This window comes from Gallinula chloropus (assembly GCF_964237585.1).
Source record: "Gallinula chloropus genome assembly, chromosome: 1".
Classification (NCBI taxonomy): Eukaryota; Metazoa; Chordata; class Aves; order Gruiformes; family Rallidae; genus Gallinula; species Gallinula chloropus.
The window spans coordinates 22,380,091-22,403,234 of record NC_140085.1 but is presented as its reverse complement, the minus strand read 5'-3'; the positions used below and the strand labels follow the sequence as shown (position 1 = coordinate 22,403,234).

The 23,144-nt window shown below is 49.3% G+C and overlaps 1 protein-coding gene across 1 annotated transcript in view; it reads left to right on the top strand.

Annotated features, from left to right (window-relative positions):
* Positions 1-4,668: 4,668 nt before the first annotated feature.
* The window catches only part of ABTB3 (ankyrin repeat and BTB domain containing 3), a gene marked incomplete at its 5' end in the record, with an annotated part of 175,741 nt that continues 157,265 nt past the window's right edge, over positions 4,669-23,144 (top strand). The window contains one exon of the mRNA XM_084279536.1: positions 4,669-5,629. Within this exon, the coding sequence (XP_084135662.1) occupies positions 4,669-5,629 (961 nt within the window). The remainder of the gene's footprint in view (positions 5,630-23,144) is intronic.

The window sequence follows — 23,144 nt, the reverse complement described above, 5'->3', positions numbered from 1 at the left end:
TGGTGTGAGAGTAAGGGCTTAAAATGAAAGGACTTCCTTGGGGACTCTGGTCCCATCTCTGCAGCACAGCATCTCATCCTGTACAGCTGCCAACAGCAGACACATGAGGAACCAAGTGACTACAAAATGCTCCTTCCCCTGGCATTATCTCCCCATTTCTGGCAAACAGCTGTTGAAAAGCTTTCTGAGATGAAGACTGCGTGTTCATCAGTGTGTGTGTTTAATAGTTACCAGTGGCCTTAGCCTCCAGGAATTTGTCAGATCTCTTTCCGAAAATGTTTATGCTCTTGGCTTCCAAAACGTACCATGACCATGGGCACCACATGATTTTGTTTTGGCTGGCAGTTTCCCTGCTAGGGGCTTCTGAGAGATCCCAGGTAGTGGTTCCCCTCCACACCAGGCATGAGCCTGCATGTTTCTAACGGACCTCCACTCTCATCACGCAGGGGCACAGGGACTGCAGGAATAAGGTCGGGAAGGGTTCTGAGCTCAATGGCATGTAGGAGTGGCTGCTTTTGCATGGCAGGGGAGTACAGCTGAGCAGCTGCCCCCTGCTAAGCAACAGTCAGCTGAAATTCAGGGGCAGCTCTTTTCCTTGGTGTCTGCAAGGGGAGAGCAGCTGGTCACCTGAACCTTGCATGTCTTGCGGGGCAGTAGCTCCCAGGGAGAGCTTACCAGGGCTCTTAGTGCAGCCAGTTGCAGAAATCAGCAGGATGGAGCTGAGCGGGGAAGAGAGCAGGTGCTGTGCCACCCGGCCCCTGCGTGTCCTTCCCTCCCACTCACACTGGAGACACCACCACTGCCTCCCTTCCCGCTAGTGAGTAGGTGGCCTCATTGCGTCACTCATCCCCACTCCGTTCAGTGTTGTGTGCATCTGAGGAGCAACACCAGAGTCATCTCCCTGAGCCTGCCTGTCTAAGCAGTTGGCAGCAACGGCCCTGCAGGACCATGCTGACGCTGCCTGATGCCAGCACCTAGTTTCTTCTCTGACAGACTCTTCTTTGCAGCAGGCTGCAGCCCCCAAGGCTCCTCTGCTGGGATGTGCATTTCACACCTGCTTTACAGGTACGGGATTACAGCCTTGCTTTGAGTTAACCCCCTGTGATTAGAAACATTAGCACTCCCACTCCACAGCCATATTCGCTGCCTGGGTAAGGCGGGCGGTCTGGTAGGGCACAGGGCCCCAGCAAGGCCCGCGGCCCGGCCCTGGCAGTTGGACACCCCGCGAGTGCTGCTTTTGGTCTGAGCTGTTAACTGCACACTGAATGTTGAATATAAAAATTGCTTTGAGTGGTCAGATCCCAAATACATTTCCTGTTCTGCCCCACAGCCTGTTTGCTGCCCTGTCTCCCCTGCAGCTCTCAGGAAGATGCCATTTGCGAGCAGTTGAGTGGGTGGGGAAGGAAATGGTTGTATACTTACTGCTCTCCCTCCACACACCCCGACTTCTCATTCACTTAAATATGCCCCGAGCACCTGTTTAAAATGTGGTTCAGTTTCCCTCTTTCAGAGTTTTTGCTGGTACTTATCATCCTGGAATGGTACTTAATCAGCCCCTGTCTGAATTCTCTCTGAACATAATTGATGCCCATGTCTCCAACAAGCTGAAAATTGTTCACCCCTCCCCAGCCTTTGACAGATAAAGGGATTTTGTTTTCTGCAGTGGATGTTTTTGTCTAATAGTCAAATGAACCCAGCTGTAAGGCTTGAGGAGCAGGGTACAGCTGCAGACACCTGCCTTTCAGCCTAGGGCGGGAGAGGTGTGGTGCCCTTTCTGGATTAAAGGTGAGGACTGTCTGTAGAGCTCACCCCATGCGGGCACTGGACTAGTTGCAGGGGTGTGTTTCCATCAAAACTGTTTGATTCTGTCTTTTCCCATGGCACTTTCAAGAATGAAATCACCCTGTCTGAGGAGAACTTTCAGATGTCCTTCCAAATCACACTGAAGCTCGATCCTGGATGCAGCAGCAGGGATATCTGTACCTGGGCAGGTAAGATCCTTCAGGCACTGAAGATCACCAGAGATCCAGAACAGCCACTCTGCACTGATCTGAACTTCCAGCCATTTCAATGAGAAAGTAATTAGCCTTCTGAAGAAATGAGTCAGAAGCTCTCCCTGCTCCTTTCAACATTTTAAGCCAGCCCAGCACTGCTGACATGCCTTTGCCATGTCCAAGTGTCGCAACTTCTTCCAAACTGGTAGCGTGACCAGGAATCAAACTGCCAACACACATCTCGCTGCAACTACAAAATCTCTAGTAAAGCCCAGTATTTTGCTTTCCAAATTGAAACAAAAAAAAGCCCCAACCTCTTTTGAAGTACAAACCAGCTCTGAGTCAGTAATGCGAATGCCTGGGTCTGCATGCAGCCTGAGACAACCGTCCACTTCTGATTTCCCCTGTTTGTCTCAACGTGTGGTTAATGCTGTGGTCTAAAAACAACGCTTCGACCTCTGAGAACTGTTTTTGTACAGAGGCTGATGAACAAACCACCCAGCTCACTTGTTCCAGCCTCCCTAGACGCCTACCTGGTGTCTTGGTGAAGCCTGACAAACCGTTTACTGCTAAACTTCCTAAACTTGGGCTTTCCCTGAGTTTGACCTGCCGTCCCGTGTGATCAGTTGTGACAGTGTTTCCCACAGGGACAGGGTCAGGTGAATGGAGTCTGTTAGAACAGAACAGCTATCCTGAGGGGTTCAGTCCTGGCAGTGCCTTCTTCCAAGTGGGAAAAGTGGATTCTGAACTGCACCGAAGTGCTGAAGACGCCAGAGGGCTCTACTGCCAGGCATACAGCTGGATCGCCACAAAGTCCACAGGGGTTTTTTGCTCTCAGGGCACGCTCTCATTTTTTGATTATTCTCCACCCCCCACCCCCCACACCTTCCCCCCCCGCCCACCAAGATTAGCTGAACTTCTGATTTGCAGCGTGACAGTGGCTCTAGTTCAGGTTGCTTCTGTCCTTGGCTCTGCTGTATTTTATCAGGGTATGGTGCTGCTTAGGATTTCTGTGGAAACCTGTTGTGCATAGTGTATCCTGTGGAAGGACCAAGATTATGCTGAGAAACGAGTTTCTCACAGCGCTTAAGCTGGAAGACAATGCTCTCTGTATTTTCGGTCGTGTCATAGTTTTCCCCAACCTGTTTGAGAAACAAGCCTACCTCTAGTTGCGTTTGTGCCTTTCCTATAAGAAGTTTATGTTGAAGGATAGCCAGGCTTTGCTCTCTTGGATGGGGAAATCTCTTACATGACTTGCGTTGTCTGCTGAAGAATTTTGGCCGCCTCTGTTGGCACGATAGAGAAATGTGTTTGCTAGGCTCTTATCCTTAAAGGGATAGAATTTCACTGGTATTTTACACTTAAAAGGATGTAACATTTCTTCAAAAACAGAACACAGAAGCATATACGTTCTCAGTCTGTTGCCTGGGATATTGGCCAGGCAACTCCTGATAACGCCAAAGCCTAGTGCTGTAAGATTAAAGTACGTTAGTTGGGGATAAATTGTCCCAATTGCACAAGAAATCTTAATGTGCATAGGAAATGCGCCCTAAGCCCAAGACAAACCTTACTTGCCAAAGCCTTTGTGATAGATGATTTCAAGAATGTCTAAGGGCTTTATTGTGCTTGTTTTAATTATTTGGAAATTGCTCTTCCCAGCTCCAGTGATGCCTGGTATTCTTACGTGGCAGCTTCTGCTCGGTTTCAAAACATCTCGACGGCCTCAAGCTGCCTGTGTGCGTGCCCGGGGTGCCTTTTCCTTTGCTTACAGCAACATCAGGGAACCGCTGGTGTGAAAAACCTGCGAGGGCTGGAGCGGGACTCCAGTGTATTTATTTGCCTGGGAGACGGTGGTGGAGGATGTACGAGAGGCACGGCTCACACCTTGCAGTTCCCAGCCGGGAGGGGCACCGGGAGCGGTGCGAGGGGACACCGTGGGCCACGCTCCTCCCCGAGCCTCGCCCCGCACCCGGCTGCCTGCGGTCCCGCTGGGCCGACGCCGATTGAACGTGTTCTCGCTTTGCAGCACGCAGAGTCCCCGCCTTCGGGACTGGACCGCGGGGTCCTGCCCGCCCGCGGGCTGCAGCCCGGGCGGGGGCCCCGCGCAGACGGCAGGGTGCTGCACCGCCGCCGGGGCGGGCGGGACCGGGGCGCGCCGTGGGCAGCGGCGGAGCAGCACCGCCGGGACCGCGATCGGGACCGGGACCGCCCCTGGCTGCGCGGTGCTTGCGCTCCGCGCCCCGCGGAGCCGAGGGGAGGTGCCGCCAGGCTCAGACCGCCTTCCCATTGGCCGCCGAGCACGGAGCTTTGCATGTCTCCGCCCCCGCGCCGCTCCATTGGACACGAGCCGGAGGCGCTTTGTATGGCTCCGCCCCTCCCCGCGCCGCCTGGCCGGCGCTGCGCTGCGGTGCGGTGTCGGGCCGGCGGCGCGGCGCAGTGCAGGAGCCGGGCGGGCAGCGGGGCCGCGGCCGGCAGCAGTCGGTACCAGGGCGCGGGCAGCACCGCCGCTTCGCCGGCGTCTGGCGGAGCATACCGGCAGCGGCTTGCGGCCGGCGGGGCGAAGCGAAGCGGTCGGCGGGTTTCGCCGCGCCCCCTCGCTGTTGTTCTCTTCCCCCCTCCTTTCCTGTGAGCCGCTCCCCGCCTGGGTCCCGCGGGTGCAGCATGAAGTGCAGCGATGGCCCGGAGAGGTAAGACGGCGGTGAGGACGCTGGAAGACCTGACGCTGGACTCCGGGTATGGTGGCGCGGCGGACTCGGTGCGCTCCTCCAACTTGTCGCTGTGCTGCTCGGATTCGCACCCCACGTACCCCTATGGAGGAAGCTGCTGGCCGCACCTAACTGACTCCATGCACAGTCGGCACAACAGCTTCGACACCGTCAACACCGTCCTAGCGGAAGACTCCGAGGTGCTGGACTGCGCGGGGCAGCAGTGCTCCCGGCTCCTGCCCGACCTTGAGGAGGTCCCCTGGAGCCTGGAGGAGGTGGAGGCGCTGCTGCTGCCGCCGCCGCGCCGGGAGCCGCGGGCGCCGGGCGCCGCCGCCAGCCCCGGGAGCCGGGATGCGGCGGCGCGGCTCTCGACGCTGGTGAGCCGGGCGCTGGTGCGCATCGCCCGGGAGGCGCAGCGGCTGAGCCTCCGCTTCGCCAAGTGCACCAAGCACGAGGTGCGGAGCGCCATGGAGATCGTCCTGGGCTGGACGCTGTCGGCCCGCTGCACGGCGGCCGCCCTGGGCGCCCTCTCCCTCTACAACATGAGCGGTAGCGGCGGCGACCGCTTCAGCCGCGGGAAGTCGGCGCGGTGCGGGCTGGCCTTCTCCGTGGGCAAGTTCTACCGCTGGATGGTGGACAGCCGCGTGGCCCTGCGCATCCACGAGCACGCCGCCATCTACCTCACCGCCGGCACCGAGAGCCTCTTCCGTGACATCCACGCCCGGGTGCTGGCCGGCCCCGCCGCTCCGCTCCCGCCGCCCGGCAGACCCCCGGCCGCCGCCTCCGCCACCCCGGCCGAAAAGGAGAAGGAGGGCGGCGAGGCGCCCCGCTTCACCCTGGAGGCGCTGGAGCAGACGGTCAACAACGACCCCGAGCTTTGGGGCTTGCTGCAGCCCTACCAGCACCTCATCTGCGGCAAGAACGCCAGCGGTGAGTGTGGCCGCGGGGCGGGACCGGGCGCCGCCGCCACCGACCACCTGTTGCGCTGGGGCGGGACACCCCTTCCCCCCCACCCCGTTCCCGGGGGGTGTCCGTCCGTCCGATCCCCCGTGCTCGGGCCGAGCCGCGGCACCTGCCGCCGGGGATGTGCGGGGCTGCGGCGGGGTCGCGCCGCTGGGGTGCGGGGGGCAGGAGGAGGGAGCAGCGCGGCGGGTTGGCCCCTTCCCGGCGGTCCGGAGCGCGCGTGTGTGTGTGTGTATTAGGGTTTGCTGGCAGCGGTGTCGGCGAGGGCTGGGTGGTAGACACCGTTCGGAGCTTCAGTTTTCCACAGGAAATGGCAGAAGCGCCGCTGAGCGCTCGCAAGCGCGATCAAACTTTGTTACATACGCAGTGGTTTGGGCAGAGGTTGCGCGGTTGGCGCTGAAATGCAGTCTTTCTGGACAGATTTCATTCATGTTGCTGCTTGTTTACCCAGAGCTTGACACAGATGCAGCACGGCGATGCATCAGCTTCCTGGGGAGGCTTGTTTGGGTTTGAGATTTATTTATATTATTCCTTTTTTTTTAAACGGAACAGTATTTTTAACGAGCGGATCGCTCGGTAGAGCAGGATCCCAAACTTGACGTTTCTTATTTCGACTCCTCCTGTTTGTCGGGGAAGGGAAAATGGAGCGAGACGCATCTGTGGAATCCGAGATGAGACCGGGTGGTTTTTCTCTTGCCTTCTCCTAAGCGTGCACGGGCATATGCAAACAGTTTTATTAAGCTTAAATACAGAATACTTGTCAAGCTGAGATGCAAATACTGGGGAAAACAGGGAACCGGGAGAACAAGGATAACTGGAAGTCTAGATCAGGTCTACAGATAAGCCCTGTCAAGTTGTTATAGCCACAGAGGATGCATTACAGCTAATTATCTATTGTGTTAAGACACCTTCTCTCCCATAAGGGACCCGAAGGAGGGTGCCAAGCAGGAGCAAAAGAAAGGGGCAAATCCTCCCCGGTGTAAACAGATGCAGCTCCGTTACACTCCTCTGGTGGCTTTACTCCAGCTGAGGATGCCCTCCCAGGAGGGTCCGCTGAACCTGCCTTCATAATGCATCTGTTGCTGAACCCTTGTGCCTTGTTGTAGCCCTGTCGCAGGCAGGCACGTCTTACCCATGGATGCCACCGTTATGTTTCCTTCAGTCCCTGTACTGTGCCTGTAGGTTTCAGATGGCACTGTGTTGCGTTTCTGACATTGCAGCACTGGCTGTGCGGTCTCCTATCGAGCCTTTCATTTTGTTTTGCAGATCTCTCTAACTCTCTCTGTATCAGCTCAGTGGATTTCAGTGAACTTCACTCTGACCCTCATTTATCTCCCTTTCCAGGGGCAAGATTGGGAGTTTTTGTCTCCCATTTTGTTGTAGCTTTACCTGACACAGATCTTCTTGGTAGCTCAGCCCAGACTTGAGCAAATGGCATTTTTCTGAGATGTTTGAATCAGACCCTAACAAGTTGTCCATTTTGTTTTGCCTCTCTCCTTATGTTGTTATGTTTTATATGCAAATGACTGTAATGTTGTTTTGCTTTTTAACATCTTATAATACATAGTTTGACTCCTCTTATATATCAAGAGTCAGGCCCTCTTGTAATAAAAACCATTTTTATTGCTGTTTATTTAGATTTAATCCAAGGGCACGTTGCATGCTCTCAAGTACTTTCATGGCAACTAAACCAGCCATTATAAACCATTAAAACACATCAGTCTGTTTCTTCACCAGTGAGATACGTATCTGTTTATATAGTCCTCACCATTTTAATGTCTGAGTGCTCCATGGTTGCTTGCAAATATTTTCTTCTGAGGCACTTAAAAGGTGGGGAAATGTGATGTGGGAGATTTTGACCTGCTCAAAACTATTTGGGCAATCTGTGGTAGGAGGCTGGGACTGCTAGAAGCTACATTGCTATGTAGTGGCGTAACCGCACGCTCATCCTTCCTCTTTGCTCAGTGCTTGAAACACGGTGATAAAGCAGCTTAATAGCAGCAGACTTCTCACATCTCTCTGCACTACTCCAGGAGAAGAAATGGGTCTTGTACTCTGGATGTTTGATAAATCTGGGTGCCATTTCCCCAGCTGGGTGGCATGCAGATATGCAGACACTGAAATTGGTGGGTTTGGTCCATCGGATGTGGATGAGAAGAGGTGGCTGGGTCCTCTCTAGAGGTACCGTGGCTGGTATGATTTGAATGAAGGGGGAGGGAAGGAAAGCAGTGTAAAAGTGGATCTCCCAGCAGTATCTTTTCTGCAGATAGGGTTTTTTTTCAGGAGAAGAGGTGGTAGCTCTCTGGTAGGCAAATGTCAAACCTTTAAACAAATTCCAGGTTAAAAGCCAGCCAGCAAAACAGGCAACTGGCAAAGATGCAAGTACCTGAGGAGTTTGTGTGTAATGTAGTCTGAGATTGCTCTAAAATAGTCTCTGAACAGGAGCATTGAGGAAGATGGTCTGAGGGTCTGCAAGACTCAAGCAGGGCTGCAAGATAACCTTCCTGTAAATTATGGTCATGTGCCTTCAGACAGAGAAGGTATCTGAACCAGTTCTTTCAGTGGGTGCTTCAGCCAGCTGGGTTTTTTGGGTCTGTCTGGCCTGAGCTCGGGCAGCTGCCTCAACAGGAGCCCTTTCTCCAACACATGCCTGCTTGTTTCTTGTGCAGGGTTGAAGGCACGTGCATGAAGGTGGTGGCATTCCTTTATGTATTGCAGGCATCAGGCCACATCTTGATGAACATCCTGACAACCTCTTGTGTAGTACCAGAAGTAGGGATGACAAAGGAGGAACAGCAGTGCCATTGGGAACGAGCTGCTGGAATATGCCAGCAGCTGCTGGCATCTTGGCTGAGTTTATCCCAGTTACTACATCAGAAAGAATAGACCTTAAAAGCACTCCAAGGTAGTAATTCCCTCCACCCCCCCACACCCCACCCCCCCCCCCCCAGCACAACCAGAATTTTAATGTCATGGTTGAATGAAAATTAAAAACTTTAGGTTTGGGATTTTGTTGGCGCTTGACAGTTTCAGTTACGAGCTCTGAACAGCACAGGACGCATTTCACATCCTGTAACAGTCGCACAGAGTGTTATTTCCCTTGAAATAGTGGGAGCAAAATATTGTGTACTCAATGCAAGGCAGTAAAAGCTGGTACCTCTGTGGTTTAAGCTATATTATTTTTGTTTCTTTATTGCTCATCAAACTGCTACTTTTAGGCCGGATCTGAGAGCTGTTTTGGGATGACTGGGAAGTTTCCCCAGGTCTTGGATCCAGCAGAAATTGTTGCAGTAAGTCCGTTCATTCTCACAGAGGGAGGCTTGGATAGCAGGACCAAGTAGCTCAAAGTCACCTACACTGTTTTATAGATACAAAGGTCCTCGTTTACCAGGTGGAGGAAAAGTATTAGATAACACTTAATACAGAGTTTAGAAAACAGATTATTTTCATTTCAGTTGGGGGGTGGGGTGTCTCCTTATGTTGTGTTGCAGGACTTGGGATGGGAAGGGCAGAGGTCATGAGGGTGACAGCCAGGGAGCTGGGGATCGCAGGGAGGAGGTTTCTGTGGAGCAGTGAGCATGCACATCTTGGCCTTGTCTGTTTGTGTACAGCTTCTAAAAATAGGTATTTGGAACCCAACTGCGCCCCTGTGGTTTCTTCCTATTCTTAATATTATTTAGAGAGGAAGACCCAACAGCTAGGAAGAAACCCAGCATTAGGTCAGACTTGGCTGACACATGCCAGCTAACCTCAGTTTAACCTCAGCCTCTTCTCCTAGTCCAGGCAGCTAGTGGGACTCCAAGCAAATGAACAATACCAATATATTAGCACAGCTTAACCAAATCAGTCAATGCTTTTAATGTCTGGTACATATGTATACATGCCTGTGTGTATACAGAGACTATTCCCTTCCCTTCCCTTCCCAGGGAGCATACTGTTACCTGCTGGTTACTTACCTGCTTTCTTTTGTAATTGAACCATTCAAGATGCTATTACGGCTTTAGGGGCAATGTAAAAATCAATCTGAAATGTATTTCAGCTGGGATGACAATGGAATATTTGGGCACAAAACAGAATTTCATGCCTTTTTTCTGGACCTTTTTGGACTGCAGTTTGAAGAACATCCTTTCCCACCCATTTTAGTCTTGTTTTTTACTAGTTAAAAAACAAAAGTGGGGGAATATAGCCTAAAGGTTTTTTTACATGCTCCTGTATGTTATACTTAGGGGTCTTTGCCACTGTGTTTTCCTCATCTGCTTTTGGGCACTTGAGTACCTTGCCCAGAGGTTAGTTGTGCAAAAAAAAGCTGTGGATTTTTGTTCAATTCTCTTACCTGAGAACCTCCCAAGCAAACTTCCACATCTTCTCTAAACATGCTGTGGTCCCAGATGGGAAGAAGAGTCACCTGGGCATGGCTTGTGGGCTGGGGTGAGAAACCCTGCTTCTTTCCTGGAATGGGGTGGGTTGCTTCAAGCCAAAGGTGTTGGCAGGAGTGGGACAGGCGGACATTCAGCATGTTGGCGGTCACTGCAGCCCTCCTTTGCCTTGTGAGGGTTGAGAAGGAACAACTGTGGGACTGGGAAGTAGGGGCCCAATGGGAGGTTGCTGTTTGACTCTTTGGCTGATGAAGGTTTGTTTCCCTCTGGACATTTTTGTTTGTGTAATTTGTTTCAGTTATACCCATAATATAACAGAAATAATCCCAGAAATGGTTACACCAGAAACACCCAGAATAATCATAAAGATTATGTATGCCAATACAATTATTCTCTTTATCATGTTGGAAAGTACCTTAATAGCAGTTGTAGCTGTGGCCACGCAAGGGAGTTTTAGGGCTGTGGGTATACCACTTAGTTTCTGATGTAAATGGGACTTTGGACTTAGGATTGGGAAATAAAACTATATACCAGGAGTATGTTTGGGAAATAACAGTGTGATTTTTCCAAGTATATTGTGTTATGGGCTTTTTTTGCTCAATGGTAACAGGCTCCATCTAGTCTTTCAGCCCTCCTGGGAGCTGGTGGCACAAGGTGCAGGTGAGTGTTAGGGATGGCTTTGCACCTTTCCTGGAGGCAACTGCAAATGGTCTCCTGTAGCTGTGCAAATTTACTTACAGTAACCACTTGTGGTGTGTTGGCCTCTGTGCAGTGTGGGTCGAACCAAGCTGTTGGTTACCCATCAGAAATCTTCCATGTTGTCCAGAGTAAATACCCAGTGGTGCGTCAGCTGGGGACTCCTACAGCCCAAGCCTTTTTTTCCTTGTCTGGCACTGAGTTCTTGCTCAGAAGGCAAAGGAAAGCTTTAATGGTCTTCCCACCACCTTAACCTCAATGAAGATGTGAAAGGAGAAAGCCATGCTCGATTAGATGACGCCAGAGGAGAAGAGCAGCAGTTTGCTGGAGTGTGTAGGTGCTGGGAATTAAATCTTCTGTCCAAAGTAATTTCCTCTGGCCAACGCATAGCACAAGAAGCGCGGGGCTCATTTCAGACAGCCTGCCAAAACTACTATTGCCAGTCAACATAGATGTCTTGCTGGCCCAGTAGAAACTGTACAGGAGAAAGGAGAGGATGGACAGGGAAGTTATTCACTGCACATGCTCTCTTGCTGCAGGGATCATAAGCAGCAGCACTGCCACCATTTGCATCCCCGAGCAGGTTGGGCTGCGATGGCAGCTTGGAGCCCAGCAGACCACTCCTGTTGTCTCCTTTAACACCAGGTGTTAGCATTAATTGCTGGGCAGTGAAATGAGAGCTGCTCAGTGTTGTGGGCTGACTTTTCTATTGCTGTCACCTCCCAAATATCATGAATTATCTTCTCAGCATGCATCAGTGCCTGCCCACTTTCCCAGTTTCAGCACTTTCCTGGTGCCTCTCTGTGTCACCCAGGCTGGGCTGTGGTCTCCAACCTGGCCAGTCCCTCCATCCCAGTCCCCACATCCCAGTGCTCCCACCCATGGCTTTGTGGCAGGGTGTTTCCTCAGGGTGTTTCCTTGCCATGGGGCATAGGAGGTTTCAGCAGGGTGTAAGGAAAACATAGGGGCTTTTTTCTTCCTTTGCTCTTCCTGTTTTCTTCCTCACCAAAAGCAACTTACTGCATCATCTCCATGTAAGTCTTTAATTATGATTGTTATACCCCTGATAAGTATTTTAAATGACACATGGATGGAGTCAGAATTACCCCAGACAGAGCTCGAGCAGTTGGCTTAACCTGTAGTTACTTTGCCAGAGGTGTTCAGTGGGGACAGCCTGAAAAAAACCCCACAGCCAGTGTATAGAGGACTATGTCAGCCAAAGCTTCAAATGTAGTTTTTGATCTGTCCTTGCTTTCAGGGATTTCCTACAACAAAGCGTCCCTATCAGCGGGCTCAGCATGGCCACATTTGTCTGTCAGCGTGTAAGCTTCCCATTTTCCCAGAAGGTAATACAGCTGTCCTGCTGTTGTAGGCTGTGAGGAGATATAATCTGGTGGTCAGTCGCTCTGTTTGCTCTCTGTAAATTAGAAACATAAGAGGGAAGGCCACTGATCAAGTGAAATAAGTGAATGAGAAGGCAGCTGTAGCCTTGTTTTGATAGCAAGAGTGAGGAATATGTTTCTGGGAGCAGCTGGAATATGGTTTGAGGAACCATTATCGGTGTGGATCATTTCAGCAGCATGGATGGGTTACAGGGACTTGTGTGGATACCTTGCTGAGGCTGCAGAGGCTTGTCTTGGTAATTTTAATTAATTTAACCTGTTAAACTGAACTGATTAATTTGAATCTTCACAGTCCCGTAGCATGGCAGGTTGGGGGTGAGGCAGTTGCCCAGCATGGCTTACAGCACGCGACCATTTTGTTGGACTCCGTTTAAGTGGTGTCTATCATATTGGTGGAATTCTGTTCTCTTCCTTGACTCCTATGCTCAGTTTATGGTAAGCAGTACCCTTTCTGGGGGTCAGTTCTTCATGGAAACAACCCAGGGGGGTTTACAGTGTGTACTGTAAGAGGGCTATTGGCATCCCACAGTAAGTATATGGACCAGGTTGGCGGCTGGGAAGGTGCTTGGGATACTTGGCAGTTTCCTACGGGGATTCTCTTGTCTCATCACTGGTAAGGAAATGAAATAGCTTGGATTTCATTTGGAGTTAAGTGATCCTGGATTGGTAGTAAGGTACAGGAAGAAAATTACACCACTTGTACTGACAGGCCTCAGGACAGGTGACCATGCCCTGGGTGAGCCGAACTGTCTGGGTGGGTAAGGAGGAAGGACTTCTTCACCCCACTCAGTTCCAGATGATTTAAGATGATTTACAAGCACTATGTTAAATGGTTGCTTGATCAGCAATTTTGGGCCAGGTTCTGGTCATGGTGGCTCTTATGCAGACTTGGTGTAAATCTGGCCTGTGGTGGCTGGTTGTCTGTTGTCTGGGAGAGTACCAGATCAGCTTAGTCAGACCTTTGCTGGCGGGACACTTTGGGACTGGGATATTCCTACTGCTGTGCTTAAGGCAGTAATGGATGTTGATACTGGGATTTTTCAAAGGATGTATGGAAGCACAGAGGCAGTTTAAAGCTCTTTTCTCCAAGTGTTGTAAGTCAGCTGAAAGCGAAAGTGCAGGGAGGGATCAGCGCAGCAGGATGTGTGGGAGGCAGGATGCTCGCCAGGAGATAGGAGCACACAGAGACATGGCAGCCGAGCTGGGAGGGGCAGGTGCTATCTTTGGGTCAGCAAATTCACAGCCTGCTCCAGAACCCTGACATGGATAGATATTGCTCATGTGAATGGCACACGGACTTCACGTGGCTGTAAGGGTCTCGGCATGGGCAAAGAGGAACCCCCACAAAGTTTAGAGAAGAGGCCTCTTCGAGGACCAGATTTCTGTCCTTGAGCACTGTGGAGTAGCACCGGGACCTGTGAGAGTCCGAGGCTCTAAAATTAATAAAAACACCCTGCTTCTAAATTGCACTGCTATAAAATATTGCTCCCAGGTGGGGGAAGTGAGCAGGGTTGGGGTTGCAGCAGAGTTATGGCAAATGCATTTGCATTTTCAAGGCGGCCAAATAATTGGAGGAAACTTTGCATCCCACAGTGTTTCGCAGTTTCTTCTGGCCCCGTGGTACTCTTGGATAAACATTGCTGGGCCGTGGTGCCTTTGCTAATGTATTGTGTTTGGCTGTGAACAAGGAGCTGAAGTCAGGAAAGGTTGGCTTTTTCTTGCAGAGGGCTGAGCAAGCCTTGCGGAGTGCGCTCTGGGATGTTTTTTGGCAGGGATTTAGAAAAACAGAGGTTGTGGACTATGGGCCATATCCAGTCCCCAGGCTGCAGGTCCTTCAAAGCATCTCTGCTTCAGTGTCACCTTAAAGCAGAGGATGTGGTTGATAGCAAGGCAGGCTGCCGCTGGTAAGGTGAGCCAGATGCCCAGAGACTGATGCTTGATGCCCAGCCCTTTGGTGGGATGTATTGTCAACTGAAAAGGAGAGGGGTGTCAGAGGTTGGAGTCACTTTGGGTACCCACTGAGATGCTACGATTTTTTTTTTTAAATAGATGAATGTTTTTTTGCATGCAAGTGTACCTCAGAAATGAGTTTCCCTGAATCCTTCTTTGTAAGCCTAGGTAGATAGATTATTTTGCTCTGGGTTGGTAACAAATTAGAGAAACTCCTGAATCAAATCTGTAGGCCCAGATTTGTTTTTGCTAAAAATAGGCTTTTTCAAAACTGAAGATCATAGAATCATAGAATTCTAGGGGTTGGAAGGGGCCTCAAGAGATCATCGGGTCCAACACCCCTGCCAAAGCAGCTCCCTAGGACATATCACTCAGGCATCCAGACGTGTCTTGATTATCTCCAGTGAAGGAGACTCCACCACCTCCCTGGGCAGCCTGTCCCAGGGCTCTGTCACCCTCACTGTGAAAAAGTTCTTCCGCGTGTTGGTGTGGAACTTCCTGTGCTCCAACTTGCAGCCATTACCCCTTGTCCTGTCTCCACAGACCACTGAAAAGGGGCTGGCTGATTCCCCCTGCATCCCCCTGCATCCCCTTATTTGTAATTTGAAAAGATTTTTTAAAAAATTGTTCTACTGGTTCATGGTGTCGAGTGTTAAGGACTGCAAAGTGAACTCTGCTTGGTGCAGCCTCTAAGCCCTTGTGCTCACTGGCTAACCTATTTCTGCTGGCCCACATCAGAAAAATCCTAAAAATAGCCCAGCAGTGTGTGTTTGCAAAAGTAAATTAGATTTTTAAAATAAGAATTTTGGTTTAATTATCTGTCTTGCTCTCGGTAAGGAAGAGTTTTAAAAATGCCTGAATCCTTTAACGTGCTGGAAGGGGAGGAAACAATCAAAAAAGCCACCCCATAGTAATGAGGACCTCCTGTTCTGTCTTACCTAGCTAATTCTTCATTTTACCACTGTGCTCAAAAAAAAAATGCTTTGTGCATTAAGGGTTTTGGACCATTGGAAACAGTTTTGCAAGCTGAGTGAATGCAGGAACAGGCACCAGCAAATTTCATGAAAACTTGCTGCTTGTGAATGCATCCTTGCCTTCCACCTTAAAGGGCGTGTTTGGAGAACCACAGGTAAGACAAGCAGGAATAATTTCAACTATTTTACAGGTTTAAATGTAGGAATGAGATAAACAGCAATTCAAGGTGAGGGATGCAGAACTTAAATGGCAGTGTTCTTGCAGCCGAAAGCTGGGAGCCAAGGTAGATAAGTCGGTGACGCTGTCTGTCTGACATACATCAGCAGCTAAACTGTGGTGGCTGAATGCTTCTGAAGCAAGATTAGATACAACAGGAGAAAAATATCCCAGCCAAAGCGTATTCCCTCTTAAGCATACAGATAGTCTAATTGATTTTCAGGATGGATATGGGCTGTCACCTCTCTCCAGCACATAGAAACTGTGGATGCGTGGGATAATTGGTGAGTTTTATAAGGAGACCTGTGGTGATGAGAGCCATCAAACTGCCAGAGCAGATGGGGATGCTGATGTCTGCCTGCTCCTGCGCCCTCTCTGCTGACCAAGAATGTCACAGGGAGAGAAGGGCTCCAAACAGAGCTTGAGGTGGTGGAGAGACTCAGCAGTTATCAGGCTGGTGGGAAAACACCACCTTATCATGGCTGGTGAGGTTGTATTGAGACACTTTTAATTACAGACTGCGTCGGTGTGAGGCAGGAGCTGGTGAGTCACAAAGTGTCTTCCAAGGCTTAGGGCTGGCCCTGGGTGCTCAGGTGTTGGCCGCTATCGCAGGTGCCTCTTCTTTAATTCAGAGTGAGGAGGCATAGACATGGCAAGGTGTTCCTTCAGAAGGGACCTGGCCACCCTCACCCTCACCTTTGTGACCTTGAGATTAGGTGGCTCTGATTGGCCCAATTTAGGGTGACACATTGGGACTCCCTGGGAGTTCACTTGGGACACTGCTGTCTGCTTAATAGCTGCTTCTCATGCAAACAGGGCAAACACACCCAAACTCTGAAACTGGCTACAAAGAGAGTTGCTGAGCAGAGTGAGACCCGTACTGTCAAAACGAGCTGCGAGGCCCATAGGCAGCTTGTGCAACCCATGCTGCAAACTCCTGACAGGGCTGCACGTATATCCCCAGGTGGAGTAAGAAGATGCTGCAGGCACCTGGTGTCTGTTAGGGTCTGACTTAGTTGAGACCCTGGGAAAACATCCATTTTGGGGATAAGGACTGTGTTTAAGGGCAGAGGGCTTGAGAAAATGAGGGCTTCTTAGTTTACTTCTCTCTTTGACACTTGAGGAGCATCATGGGGACGAATTCTGATTTTGTGTCTCCTGAAGTTTCACAGTGCTGCTGGCATTGCACTGATGCACTGAAGTGGTTGTCATTATTTAAGCAAACACGTGGGTATTGGTTGCGATAGAGGGAAAAATGAGGATTCAGCACCCCCATAAAACATCCTCTGAGCCTGGAGTAATTAGTTCAGTTTCAGTAGCCTCATTTCCAGAAAGGGAAAGCAAAGGGCAAGCAGCAGAAAAGATAATGAAAGTTGGGGGGGTGCAAGGGGAATATTTTGGTATGGCAATAGTCCCAGAGTGGCAATACTTGGTCCAGAAAGAAGGCACCCAGGAGAAGTTGTGATTGCACCGTGCAGGAGTGAGTGGCAAAGTGGGAGCTGATCAGAGGCTTAATTTCTTTTTTGCAGAGAGCTGATATGTAAGGAGATTAAGTGAAACTGAAAGAAAGTAAATTTAAAATAACTCTAAAGAGCCCTCTCCCATTTGCAGTGTACTGGGGGGATTGTGGAGCTGAATGCTGTGAAGAATGACTAGAAAGCGATTTTCTGGGGTTATGCCTGTGAAAGAGAAGGTTTCTAAAGATTATATTAATAATCTATCTTCTTCTAATAATTGCAGAGGAAGTACTGTTTCATGTTTAAGCCCAACCTTCTCTTGGACAGCCTTCCCAGGCATTGCACAAGACGTGGTGGGCGTTCTTGGCCTTCCTCTGTGCTGCAGAACCATTCCCTGCTGACTGGGCGCTCTGCACACAGGGCCTCATTCCTGCAGTATTGTTCACATGAATACATTTTTTTCGCTTTCAGTAGTCCCACGAATTAGTAAGAGCCACAGGACTGAATCTAATGTTCTGATAACTCCTCTAGGCTTTTTTTCTGCAGTTTTGACATGGGGCATCTTCCTTTCCTGGCTTTCAGACGTGCTCTCCGAGTTAGAGTGGGGACCCTCTAGTTACAGCCCCCACCCTCAACTTTAGTTATAGCCGCTTTTCCCCCACCCTTAACTTCAAAGAAGTTCAGTATTTATGTAAGTGGCTTGCTAATTTACTGTGTTATAGCTTAATCTCTCTCAAATGCCTTTCTGAAAATAGTCTGTCCAGATGAAGTAAAAATATTCACTGTTGAAGCAGAGTATTTAGAAATAGCCGTAATTTTGAGTTGTATCGAATAGAAACCCAAGCATTTGCATTTGATTAAGGACAGGTGTTTGACTTTTTGTGCAGCTGTTTTTTTGGTTGTTAACTGGAATTTTTGGCCTACTGGAAGAAAAAACCCAACCCTCCCTTAAATCTGGCATCTGTGCTGTAGCGTTGCGAACCTGATGTTCGGTAGGAAGAAGGATGCAAAACACCGCTTCATTACGCAGGCCAGTGGCATCAATAATGTAGGAATGTAATGTCTTGGAGGGAAAATAATGGGCTCTAATGCTGTAACCAGTGTGCTTACTGATGCTGTGGCACAATTAATTGTGGCTTTCTTGGAAGGATTTTCCATCTTTGTGTCATTCAGCACAGTCCTATGTCATTTCTCCAATGCCTGACAAAGGTTCAGCTTGCCATCAGCCTTCCCCTTCATGGGGAAAAGTGGTATAATGTCTCCTAGATCTCCTGCTTCCATAACACTTCTAGAAATGCAGTTGTTTGGGACATCCCTTGTGCCATGGTCCTTGGCCAGAGTTAGTTGAAAACTACCCATGAGCTGGAGGGTTGCTGGGGACAGTGGAGGGACTGGCAGCAGCCATGTGCGACCACATAAATCTCTTTTTTAGAAACTAGATAAGAAATGCAACTTCCCATTCTGCAAGGATTTTGGGAAACAGTCTTGTGTGCTCATTTGTGTCTCTTGTATACTCACTCTGTAGTCACGCTCATGTTGTGTAAAGCAGACACTTACAGGAACTGCACCTCAGGATTCAAACATGGTGGTTTATAGGCACCCTCAAGGATCCTGATGTCTGTCAGGCAAAGCTCTCACTGGATTTGTATCAGTGGGCTCTAGGATGTCCTGCGCTTTTTGCTACATCTGTGCAAGATGGGGGAATACAGAATATGAGCGAATATATTTCCTAAAGCACTTCACACTGCAGCTTTGTCCCCCACTTTGAAACTGGGTAGGATGTTTCTAAGGGGTTTTTAAGTGACAGATGTCTGTTAGAAGATTTCTTTCCTCTTATGAAATGAAAGAATTACTCAGTTTTATCTTTTAATTTGTTATAAAAGAGCCAAAATTATAATGTTCAGACATTTCATAACCTCAAGCTCTCGAACCTTTGTTTATCTGATCTTTTTGCTGCAAAGGATAATTGGTTTATAGGGATTTAAGTATTTTCTGGTAGCAGGTTACTTGCTTTTTCCCACGTATTTAGCAGCTTTGCTTTAAAATGACTGCCAGGGAAAGGTCATACGTCAGTTCACAGAAGTGATAGTGTGCATTTAAAAAGTAGGACGCTCTTTTTATGTAGCGTAGAGAAGCAATCATAGGTATCCGTGTGATGTGAACTTGGGACTGGAACTTACTGGGAAGGTTTACCATTTAATTACCTGAGAGGTGCTGGCCCTTTCACTGGAGTTTGCTGGAATGTTGCTGGTGGCACTCATTACCTGAAGATGCTATGTACAGACAGACATTTAGTGTACTCTAGACTGCCTGTAGCCATAAACCTCCAAGGGCGTAGCCAGCTAATGGTGGCAGTGGAGTTTCCTTCCCTGGAACAAGGGGGAGCTTCTTAAGTTCTCGGGTCACAAGCAAGGCTTGTTTTTTCTTAGATTTGCTACATAAATTTGGTGTCAGCTTTCTTCAGATGAGTAGAGCATCATAATCTATTTTATTTATAGAGCTGTGTGATTTATACCCTGAGACGTGTTGGTGATTTCAAAGTACAGAGAAGTCTGGAAATCCTGGCTGATTTTTCCCTTATCCAGTCCATAGACTTGGAGCTGCAGGTCCCAACCCAAATCTCAGTGGCTGGTAATGAAAGCAGAATTTAGTTTCATGTCCACAAGTCTTGGTGTAAAACTGCTAAATTTCTGCTTCCTAGTATCCGATGAGGACACGCTGCAATGATCTTCCTTATTGCTTGCCGTTATTGTGAAGGAAGTGATTTCAGGTCCATTTAGGTCAAATCTGTCTCTTATCAGGCAGGTCTGTTGGTTTAAGAAAGGAAAACCTTCATGGAAGTCAATGTTGCTGTGCTTAAAAAAAACCAAACCACCCCTGCCCCCCCCACCCCCCAGCCCAGACCCAACCCAACAAATGAGCCTGTGACCTGGTATCTTCTCAAGTTATTGAGAGCTGACCTAGAAAAGATACCTACATCCTTCTGTTAATTACTGTTTTACTGTGGTTTCTATTTCTGAAGCGTGCTTCTTGGAACAAAACATCTCTTATATTTGAAATTCCATATAGCACTTTCCTCTGTAGGCAATTTGCAGTGACACCAGCCTTTGTGTTTGAAGCACTGCTGTTGATGGAAGCTGTCCTTACAACACATGTGCTTGAAATACCTCAAAATGAATGACTGATGGGGACATTAGCACGTGGTACTTCTTGGCTTTGGCACCCCACCTGATAATGAGGGTGGCCTAAGGGATGCTGTCCACATCTAGCAAATACACCACAGCCCATTGCCATCAGGTTGCCCGATGCCTTCTGGTGAACAATGATTCTTCAGCAGGGATTCATTTCAGGCAGTCTTGCTGCCTCGGGGTGCTGGATAAGCTGACAGCTAGTTGACAATTTGCCTCTGTTTTACATATGTAAATGGAGTGCTTGGAAGCACCACCTCCCTTGAGCATACACACACCAACCTTGTACTTGTGCATGTATTTTAATCAGGGGATGTTGAGGTTTGCCATCACCTCACTGTTGATGCAGGAGAGCCCCTGTGGGTAGGCGCAGCTGTGGCTCTTAGGGCAGTAGTCAATCTGATGCCTTTCATTTTGGTGTAGCATCCATCAGGCTGCCTGACTGTGGGAGCTCTTTCCCCCTAACTCTTGGGAAGCTGGAAGGGATGTAAAAGCAGGGGTGGGTACTGCCTTCGCATATGGAAATGCCACATCTCCTGGCATGCCCAGCTTGGCTCAGTGCCCTGCTCCAGCCCTGGGCTCTGCCAGGTGGAAACCATGCAGAGCTTCTGGGTATTTGGGGTCTCTGTGCTTCCTTTTTCCTTACTTGGTTAACCTGTCTCGGGAGGCTGATGAACCTGGAAGGAGATGGGCTGTGAGGTGCCTACCTTCCCGTCTCTGTTAGCAGGATGCCTGGCTTTAATGTCTTAAGGGGCAATATGTTGGAAGCCTAGTAGAAAACAAAAGCTTAAGTGCTTTGACTTCTTGATCTTCCTTGCAGAGCCAGCCTGCTCCTTTCAGCCCTGTGCAGTGTGTGTGTGGATAGTCACTTCTGAAGCCTGGCTGTTTCCATGGACCCAGAGCCAAACAAGAAAGAGGGTCTGTGGAATCCTTTCTGCTCAGGGTTGACCTTCACTGCCAGTGCCGGCTCCTGCCTCTGCTTGGCAGTGCTGGGAGGCTGGCTTGATCCTGCGGGAAGTGCTGGTGGGAGGTAGGTGAACTCTGAATTTTTTCCGAGACCGCAGCAGAGCCTTTGCACAGCAGCTGATCGCATTCAGAAACCCTGCACCTCTTTATGGCAGAGGAGGGAACCAGAAGGCTTAACGAGTCCTGTTGGCTCCTCCAGAAAAGGAAGGAGGGATTTACGTTGTTCTGTAGGCCCTTAAATAAAAATAATAATAAAAAAAAAAACCAAAATATGCTTCCTGACTTGTGTGCAGTGAAGGTCTGAACTCTGTGGAAACTGGGGGCAGATTTATGCATCGTCTGCTGTCCTGCGTGTACCCCAGTAACTCTTTTGAGAGAAAGCAGAGGTTAAGGGAAGTGGCAGATCCCCACAGGAGCGGCAGGTACTGTGCTGGGGGGACATAGGACATCACCCCTTCTGTTCTTGCTCGCTGGCAGTGAACCTTTAGAGACACCAGGAATCAATGTAACATTTCAGACCAAGATGCCTATCCAGAAAAAGAAGAAAAGGTGCAGACAAGGGTGAATAATAACTTTGCTCTCTAGAGAAGATGCCGTTTGGATGGCAGGCTCAATACATGTTCCTGAATCAAAAAAAAATCCTGAATCCTTGTGATAAATCTAAATTGTTGGAACACATGTATGCCTGTACGAGGGTACGTATGTTTGCATTGCATGGATCTGAATTTGCCTGAGACTTACATGTTCACATTTGTGTTTGATTGCTGTCTACTGTGAGGCCAAGCTGCTGGAATTATGTGTGTGGAAAAGAAAATGCATCTAGCCAGGAGCATTGTAGAAATTAAGGGATCTGATTGACCAATTAAAATGAATTTCAGTTTTGGTTGCCCAGGAGTTGCTGCAGTGAGCAGCTTCCATACCTCCTCATCTCAGGACCCCCTCAAAATGTGGCTAGCACATGTCTTAGATCATGTCTTAATTGGGGCCAGCTGTTGATCCACCTCAAAGAGACACAGTTGTTAGAGGTGTGGGCTTGGCTAATGATACTGTGCTGCCATGTTTGAAAACCTGGGTCACCATCTGCCTCCACGGTGCTGATGGTACCTGAAGCACTGTGTTGCTCCACTGCCTTGTGGGTTGCGTGCTGGTATGGCTTCAGTGAGAACAGAGTCAGGCCTATAGCACATACAACGCTCAGCATGTGGTGAAGGTGTACCATGTATCCAGAGTAATTCTGTCCTTGCGGTATTTGAGGGATGTGCCTGTAATAGTTTCTTTAGTCACTGTAGATTGTTTTGTAGGAAAACAAAAGGGAAGAGGGAAGGGGTGAGAAAGCACTTGTGGGATTCACATGTGGAGTGAGTTCTGGAGCTCCTTCCAGTCCTGTTCTTTTGTGACCCTGCACTAACTAAGCTCCATGGGAATTAAGTTTCCCTCAGTCTTGCTCTTCCTCAAGTAGCAGCTGTATCTTGAGTCTGATAGTCCCATGTTTCTTGTTAGGATGATGCTTTGCCAACTACAGGTCTTTGCAGCTGCAGTTAGAGCAGCTGTTGTGGGATTAGGTGATGCCCTCTGACATACACTCCTCCCTCATCTGTAAACTCATGGCTGGGTTGATTTTGAGACTGAAGTGCAGAACTGGGAGAGGGGAGGAGGAAGCCTTCCTTCTGCCCCATCTAATGCAGTATCCCTGGAGCACGCAGTTAGAAACCACAGTGTATCTGCTGCCCCACTCTCCTCCTGCTCCTTTCAGGGGTGACTGGAGGGAAGAATGGGCTTTGCACGGTCCCCTGCAAGGTCACAGCAAGTCTGCTGGTGTTTGAGAGCTTCACCAGATATCAAGGCTGGCTGCCTATTTTTACCCATGCATATTCTGCAGGAAAATAGGGATGGGTTCTTAATTAAGCAGGCATTTTTGAGTGAATTGTCTTTGCAGCACCACTGTCTGTCTTCAGTGCCTAAATAATGGAGATGAAAGCAGTGTCAAAGATAATGGTGGGTGAAGATGACACATGAAAGTGCTCTCCGCTGCCTGACGGTAACGGGAGCTGCAGTGCATCTGACCGCAAGCAGCAGCCATATCTCCTAATAGACCTGTAGCAGTGTATGTTCTGCCTTCCCTCGTCCAAGGCATGCTGTGATGTGGCCTTTTACCTGCATTGGTGCTAGACGCCTTCCTAACCATGTCCAAGGCAGCAATCCCAGGCTCTCTCCGGGAACGGCTTCTTTGCAAGGTTTCTGCTTTACTTTTACAC